Consider the following 9,041-nt stretch of genomic DNA (forward strand, 5'->3'; position numbering starts at 1 on the left):
AACAAAAATGTAATAATCCATTCTGTTAATGGGTGCTACTGGTTATTCCAGATATAATAAAGTAGGAGACTTTCCTGAGTAATTTTTAACATTCTTTCAGCGTAATTGATTACATGAGCCAAGGACTGCAAATTGAAGAGATAACTGACTGTTTCAATATGCAGATACAGTACCAGGCAATAAACAGATAGAAGCCACATCAGTATGAAATATAATTACAATTAACTTCAGCATCATGAAGAAACCGTCTTGATTTTCTTCAATGCTTGCATGCCATTTTCTGCTTTCTGTGATGCCTGTGTAGCAGCTAGTGAGAGCTGGCGTGGATTCACTCCCACGGGGCAGAGCGTACCTGAACAGAGCCATGCTGACATCTTGATAGCTTTGGCTTCACACTGTCACTTGTCATGGTTTGCACATGGTTTGATCATTCTCACTTAATACCACTGGGAAATCTCTTTTGGAGATTTCTACTAGTGACAACATTTATACAGCAATACTGAGAAGGTTTTGGGACAAATTGCTCAGGGAGGTTGTGCAGTCTCCATCTTTGGATATTTTCAAGAGCTGTGAAGATAAAGCCCTGAGCAACCTGGTTTGAGCTCAGAGATAATCTGGATTTGTGCGAAAGCTTAGCTAGAAACCTTTCTACCCTCAATTAGCCTATGAACCTATGAAAGTGAAGAGGAGGTAAGCAGAGAGGAAAGGAAGATCCCAAATGGAAACTGCAGAACTATTTTGAGGGTGTTGAGAATCAGATTTAAATAGTGGGAAAAGGGAGGAAATGATTATGTGGGAAAAAGAAACAATGAAAAAAGGTGACAGAGGAGGAAATGTTCTGATCCATCTCAAACAGCCTCTCTGAATGATAGCAAAAAGGAGGGAGGAAACAAGCACCCAGTACTGACTTTTTAGAAACAAATACTCCATTTCAATTTTGAGTACTGTGATTCCTTTCTGCTTGTCTTTCTCATTTCCCTGACAATAGGTAGGAATTACACCATGGCCAGCCACACCAACAGTACTTGTCTCTTTGAAGAGAAGAAAGGAGCCTTTCTTAAAAATTATTTCTTAAAATTCCCAGCCTTGAAGCTATACCAAGCAGGACACACTGGCACTCTGTGCATGAGCAGGGTGAAAGCCCTTTTTCCCCAGAAACTGAAGAGCTAGAACGAAGGCAGACTTGAGGGAAACATCTATTATGTTCATGTGGATGATATCTCCTTTGAATGTACCTGAGAGTGGGGCGGGTTACTTGCAACAGGAGGGACAGGGCTCTGGTTGTTTTTAAGAAGCTACACAGTCATGCGTGTTCTCTGGAGGTACCAGGCAGTATTGGAATGAACCAATACCTGGTGAAGCACGAAGTACATGCGAGAGCTGTCCCTAGATTGTGACAGAGCCCTAGGAAAGGTACCTGTTGCTGCTTTGGCAGAATCTCCTTGGCTGGGCACAGCCTGTGTACAGATGGTGCTGCATCAATAACAGCAGTTATGGGCCTTTGGTGGGTGATTTGTGGTTTGGGTCACTAACCATAAAAATTTATTGGAAATAAAAGCAGAAGAACGAAACAGACTTTAGGGGGGAAAAAAAAAAAACGAAAAAAGGAAGCAAAGGAGGAATTCAATACACAGAGAAGTGCTCCAGATGTCACAAAGCAGCATGAGACCCAGGTCTATAATGTGCCTGCAGGAATCAGATAAGCTGCTCTTCCGCAGACCCCAATTGCTATACATCAAAGCAAAAGCATGAGATTAGAAGTATCTCTGTGACTGTGCTGCTGCTGTAGCACATATTTCTGAAAGAATCTGCTGCTACTTCACTCCTCTTGCAAAGCAGCCGGATTCATGCTTTTTCTCTCTCCAATAAGGAGTTTGCTGTAGAGAGTACCAGTCTCACTGGGGTTTTCCTTTATAAGCTTCTGCCCTACTTCCCATTCAGAAAATTTCCCCTTTCTCCCAAACAGTGAAAAGTTGTTGACATCCCCCATGCAAAGGAAGTGTGAGGAGAGGAATAAGATGGTGTTAAAACCTAGTCACCCAGAAGAGATACTCGCCCAGAAGTCATCTGGATGTTGAGAATTGTTTGGAAACCTCTGGGAAAAGGGACTTGCTGCTTCTGTTTGAATATCTGAAGGGGATGGAAAGGATATCTAGTGATTTGCTGTCTCACCATTTGTCCCTTGTGTTCCTGTGAAACTTTGCATAGAAGCCATTCTTCTGCACCTCAAGCCTGTGGAACTCACAGACCAGACTTCCTCCTTTTGCCTGTCTTTGGCTGTCCTACTCGGACATAGTGTATTAGGCATCACAGTGATATGTCACATCACAGTCAGGGAGCACAGGCTCCCCACAGGACAGTTTTGAGTGACAGGGAAATGAACAACCCCTTTGCCATTTGTAACTTAGAATGGATGGACAGGAGATGGACATATGTGTATGGTAGAAGAGCTGGTGTCTCTGGTGGCTTCTCCGTTGATGAGGGGACTGCAAATACTTGTTAATAAATACAGTTCAAGTCTTTGCACGTCATTATCCATAATCCCAAGCACAGAGTCACTCTAACATCTGATAAATGTGTGTTTTGTCTATATCCTTCACTGGGCAGCTACAAGTGGATCAACTTTATGTTCTTATTCACAGTTTGGACTGTAATTTTTATGGTTCTTGTAATCTGCTCAAAGTTTAAGCTGGTTACTTTAAAATGCAACTAAAAGCTGAAACACTCTGCTTGCAGGACCATAACTATTTCAACTTTATGGTCTGAGATAAAAAGTCCTCTCTGACTGAGCCCCTCATAGGAGGTTGTTAAAATTAAGGGCAGTGTATTAAAAATCTGTTACATCTTATTCTAGTGAGTCATAACCTGTTCACTTGTGGGAAAACGAGGTTGCTAGTCGAGTAAGTATCTGAACTGCTGCCTTTCCAGTCTTTGAGGGGTGTCCACTCTTTGTTTCTAGGTGATTGTCATGATGGAGGGTACTGACCGCAGGAGAAGCAATGGTTTAACACGTACTGTGATACAGTGCAGTGGTCCAGAATATGATAATACTAGCTGGAGAGGACAGAAATCCTTTAAAGCAGAACAAATTTACTTTCTGCATAAATTAGACAAAAATGTAATTTGGGGAAGCAGATAGTGCAATTAAATGTTCTTTTTTGGTTTTGTATTTTCTATGCAATAGAAGTGGAGGCAGAGGAGACGAAGCAACCTGGAATACGTAACTCCTGGAGTAATGTAAAGAGGGCAGTAGTGAATTGCCTGCTTGAGAGACTCAGCAGTTTCCCCCAGCAGAATCAACTAAGCCCTAGGCTCTTAACATACATACACATATGTGTCTTAAACAATTGGATTTTAGACACACACATACTCACTTTCATAAGCATGAGTATTATATTTAAGATACTTTCTACAAATATTCTTACCTTCTGTTTGCTCGATGTCATTTCCATCTCAGCAAAGGTAAGTGCTGAGGATGCTAAAGCAATTTATAGGCACCTGTGGGCTCACAAATCTTATGTGCTTATGCTAGAGATCTCTTCTATGTATGCTATTTTAGGCAGTATCTGTCATCCATCACTGTACAGTGTATCTACGGTAAGAAAAGAACTACTGTACCAAATCTGATCTCTGACAAAGCAGACACAGGCCAGCTCTGTAGTCATGGCATCTGCTAGATGGTTTATTACAGACGACAGAATGGACACTTGTGCAGTGTGTGAAAAAATTGACACTTCCTCAACTTTCTTCCCTTCTATGGATTCTTTAACTTCTTTGGGAAAAGAAATAAATACTAAAAAATTTGTGCAATAGTTAGGCTTTCAGGAAAAGGTCAGCCATCCATATAAAGGTCTCAGTGATGGCTACAAGACTAGAAAGCACTTCAGAGTGTTTTGAGTTAGGGAAGCATTTCAGAATATTAATAATAAACAACAGTTGAAAACAAGGGATGAATGGATGGATTGATGAGGAATATTTCCACTTCAAGTAACCAATTTTACCCTCCTACTTAGCCACCAGTCTCCTATGGACCCTTCTACAGTCCGCCGAGGAAGACAAGTTGCTTCAGGAGAAGACTGAGCGTGACTCTGCATTAGTAGCTCAGCTCAGAAATGCAGTTTAGATTGTGTCCACTTACTCCCCTGATTCAGATCGCATGGTCTCCGCATATAAAGGAGATTTGTCCAAAACGTACTCCAGCCACTGTCATGCTCTCCATTTACAAGGACCAGACAAAAGCTAAACTGAAGTAAAATTCTGAAACGCACAGGCTGTGGACACTGGGTCCTCCGCACCAACTGTTTCCCTCCACAAACTCACTCCTGCTGAGTTGTGCTACTTACTAATGCGGAGCTAAATGAATAAGTTAGGTACTGAACCACCTTTAGGGTGCTCAGCTCCCAAGCCTCTCCCTGCTTCAGAAGAAGATTACAGTAAAGTCTAGCCACTTAACTCAGACTTGTTAAACTTAACACCAAAAGTGCAGAGCAGAAATACTCTTCTCCCATCCGTGCCTATGTTTACAAATGAGACTTCCAGACAACTGAGGAGTCCTTCCTCCTTTAATTAAATCGATGAGTTGACCACGGTGGTGGCTACACTGAATCTTTTAACTTCTTAGGAATTCATGATATAAACAGCCTCTCTGCTTGGCCATTAATTAAAATATTCATACAAAGTCTAGGATTACTTGATTCTTTTCTCACTTTGATGCAGGCTTATAATGACCTTAAAAGCATTAACTCAATGTGAGGTCACAGAATTATTTTAGCTGCGGATCAGTTGCTTAATAACAGTTTTCTCAGAGTCGTGTAATCATGCAGGGTGTAAGGCTCAAGTAATTCTTTCATTTTCTGCCTACATATTAAATGGATTTACCCACTCCTATGCACAAAAAGGAGAAATTATTTAATGGGAGATTTTCAGTGCTTGGGTTTACAGTGTCCAAAACATACAGAGCAGCATGAATTTGAAAAACTAATCAGCTATTTCAGTAACTACTGAAGAAATCAAATGCTGTTTCAAACATCAACATAATCACCTTTTACATACTACAAGCACGATCTAACAGTGCTTTACTATTAGAAATTAATGGCTTGTCTTTGACTATATCTTAAGTCAATTAAATAAGTTTATAGGCCGCAGTAGGCAAATGCTAATAGATTTATTTTTAGACATAATTTTTAATGGACAAAAATTTTGTCTGGTTATAGAGTGAACCTCCTCCTGATGAAATGTTAAATGTTTCATAAGCAAAATATTTGATTTTGACATTACTGTGAAACTGCTCGTCTTTCTTTATGTCAGGACTATTTATGATTTTAAATAGGAAAACAAATGGGTAAAGTGTTTAAAAAAATTGCGAAACTAACAGAATTTGCTCCTGCCTCATAATAAACAATTGTAGAATGATGTTTATTAAAATTTGATCTCAAGTGACAGTTAATAAATGCATAGCTCTATTATGCATGCTAAATTCAGCATTCTGAAAACTTAAAAGCAGATAGATCAAAACGGCGGAGATAAAAAAGTCACAAAGACAAAATACAGCAACACCGGTAGATGACAGGGAAGTAACTCAGACTTAAAAATGACTTATTATTTAGTAACTTGTAACAACAATTTATAGAACTAAATTAGAGGCAAATCAGAGTCTTTCTGATGTTTTAGATATGCAGTTTCTCTAGTGCATGTAGTTTGATCACACAGCAGAAGAATTCACATCACAAAGGCCCCTTCAAAAAAGCAAACCCCAGTTTCTCTCTGTTTCTGCTTCCAGGTTACACTTATTGATGGATAATGAATAGAGGAAAACCAAGGGTGCAATAAAATTCAATTATTAATCTTTTTAAATTAAACCCCCAAAATATTTATTCAGTATTTGGAGAAGTTAGATGCCTTATACGGTGTGGTTTTGTGCATGTCGCCCAGACCAAATCTGCATTGAACTGCACAAATACTGGATTTAATGGGCATTGTGTCCTTTACTGTAATCACTCCATTGGCTCTTCGATGTTGCATAGGTTGGGTGTGATGATGGAAAGAGGTACATTGACCGTGTATTTTCACCTGTGTTTCTAAAAGTTGAAGGGCAAAACTTTTAATCAAGGAGCAGTTCATCTTTAATTAGGAAAAATATAATTAGGCATTATTGCCTAATTGTGATTACTGATGGAGAAAGTCATATTTTCACAAGTAGTGACCCATGCTGTATTTTCACTCTGCTGTTGACTGCATAATGAATCTGTATCTGTGTTTGGCAGCTAGCCAGCAAAAATTAAAAGGTAATCAACATGCTTTTCTGCTGTCCAGTCATCAAAGTCATCTGGCTCCAGAGATGAGTAAGTAACAAAGTTGTGACGTCCTAACAGAAACCCTCCTTTAGGAATAACTATATTTATCTCCTCTGTCAAGACATCAAATGATACTTGAAATAACCATATACAAAAAGCTTTGCAAAATAGATTAGAAGAACTGTGCTATACATCTGGTGTTGAGTTAGAAAACAGTTTAATGTCTCAAGGCACCACCACGGTAGAATTTTATACCTGCAAGTAATCATCTAATACACTATTATACAATTAAGGTAATGTATTAATAAATAGCTTGTGCAATTTTGGGAAGCAATCTATAAAGGAATGTTAGATATACAGTAGGCACGTACTATAATACAAATAGAAACCAAAATTCCTATAAAAAGCATGCTGAGCACCTTTTTGGTATAGGTTGAGTTTCTTATTCTAAACACTATGTAAATCTTAACTTACAAAAGGTAAAACTGAACTCTTATAGTAACTGCTTGTTTAAACTGATTTTCCTGGGTGTTTGCCTCTACGTCACAGAATTACTCTTAGGGAGAGAGGACTCTGGTACTGGCTGTAAAGGACTATCTTGTTCATTCAGTTGTGCGTTCAAGTTTTCAGAAGTTAGGAGAGAAGAATTGAAAACTATTTCACTTAAGTCTGATTTTATGGATACGAGATGTGGTTCTGGAAAACTTGATGGTTCTTCTACTAACACCTGTGTATTTTCTCGTGTCATTCCCATATCTGATGGTGACTTTCGTTTCATTCTTGTGTATGATTTGTCTAAATTCTCCATGCCTTGGTCAGTTTTTTGAAATCGCCCGAAGAACCAGATGAAGAAACCAAACAAAGCAAAAGCCAGCAAACTTGGAATAAAAGCCAGACATTTGACATCAAGGCTAGAGCCTATGAATCTGCTGTGCAAGAACATGTCTCCTTCAGCATAGGTCCGGTTGGTCAAGGGGTTAGTGTTATTGGATCTCCACTCCCAAGATAACTTAGTTCTATTAAGGTCTTTCAAGCTTTCTGAGTCCTTCACTGTGTAGATCTTCTGTCCAGGACCAATATATTGACCATACTCATGCGGTTTGTAAAATATTTGGTTCTTCCACATATTCAGATCCAAGATTAAAACAAGGAAGATAATTCCATAGTTAAACCATTTGCCTGTTTGGAAAAAAGAAAACTCTGTCATCTGATACACTCATTTTGGAAGCAGTACAAATGCAGTTATATGTAAAGCTACTCACAGGAAAAAAAATCTCTTTTTTATTAATCTGTAAAGCAAAGTTGTAATAAAATTTCCACCATAGACAGATTTATGCTGAATATCCCCTAGTATTTCACAATTAGGTCTGGGCACGTAAGAAATTAATTTTGTAACACAAGCACAGCAGTATATCAATTGAATTCACATTGCAGTTTGTAGGTGACCTGTTGATTAGACTGCTACATGATGTGGTATAGGTCAATATACCTAAAAAAGTATTAATTCCAGCGCTTAAAAAATATTCACATGGAAATTTTCCTTGAAAAGGTCATATTTGATAACACTGTATATATGCCAGGAATGACTGAAGTGACTGAAGTTGTTGGGGTTAGTAATTACGTAAATTTTAAGAGTATATACATATATTGTTTCATATAACAACCGTGGTGTGCAGACATATTCAGGTGGGGCCAAATGGATAAACTGTGATTTAGAGTTATTACACCCTCATGTGAAATAGCAAGGGCTGACTGTAGCGCGGGGATGCCAGTCAGCTTAGCTTTTCCTACAGTCCCTGTAGGGAGAAACTCCTCCAAGGAGTGACTCATAGTCTAACATAAAGCTGCTGCAATACTGGAGGAGGAAACCCTTTTTTCTCCATTTATTATTTAAAAATGCTCTTTTGCATACTTTCTCCAGGCATCCAGAAGACATTAAAGCTAACTTTCTGCCATTGCAAAGTTGGCCCTGCTTTGAGTAGGGTATTGGAACAGAGGAACTCCAAGCGACCCTTTTAACAAAAATTATTCTATGAATATACAAAAGAAATTACACTCTTTTCACAGTCAAAGCATCTCTTGCACTCTAGCTGGTCATATGTTAAGATCTTACCTGCACGGTGATGACTGGCGCCACCCAAGAACCCAGCAAATCTACATGTCAGCATTACATGAAAGGACATTCACGGAGGAATGTTCCTGCTGGTGATGAATGATATTGGCCTATGCTGGAATCGCATTTAAGTATGTTTGAAATGAAAAAAGAAAATGGACGTGTCAAGAGTGTCTTTCAAATGACTTATGCCATTGGCTTGTAAAGAATAAATGGATTCCAGCTCCTGACAGTCTGTGTGTTCATACTGTACATCCAGAATGCTCCAGGAGAGTAAGGAGGGTAACTTCTTGTATTTTAGCAACTGTGTTTAGTAGTCCTCTTCAGTTTAGAATATATTTAGACTGAAAATGAACAAGCATGTTCATCCTTTGTGTTATTGTCACTATCCAGAAACCAAACTGCACTGAAAAGACTTGTAGCCAACCCTGTTTACATAATTCCTGAATAACTCCTCTATTTTTTTTCCCTTTTTTTTCACCAATATTATAATTGACTTGTTAAAGAAATTATGGGTTTAGAAGATTATCACTACATTTTATAATATTCAAGTTTCTTAAATCAACACCAAGACACTGAAAACGATGCTAAAGCATGAAATACGATAACAACCAATACAATCTATCTTGACACTC

At 38.6% G+C, this 9,041-nt stretch overlaps 1 protein-coding gene across 1 annotated transcript in view; it reads right to left on the reverse strand.

The window, feature by feature from the left end:
- Nucleotides 1-6,831: 6,831 nt before the first annotated feature.
- TMEM117 (transmembrane protein 117) overlaps nt 6,832-9,041 on the reverse strand; it is an 11,663-nt gene continuing 9,453 nt past the window's right edge. The window contains exon 3 of the mRNA XM_010137791.1: nt 6,832-7,472. Within this exon, the coding sequence (XP_010136093.1) occupies nt 6,832-7,472 (641 nt within the window). The remainder of the gene's footprint in view (nt 7,473-9,041) is intronic.

The sequence above is a fragment of the Buceros rhinoceros genome, unplaced genomic scaffold, assembly GCF_000710305.1.
Source record: "Buceros rhinoceros silvestris isolate BGI_N320 unplaced genomic scaffold, ASM71030v1 scaffold36686, whole genome shotgun sequence".
Taxonomy (NCBI): domain Eukaryota; kingdom Metazoa; phylum Chordata; class Aves; order Bucerotiformes; family Bucerotidae; genus Buceros; species Buceros rhinoceros.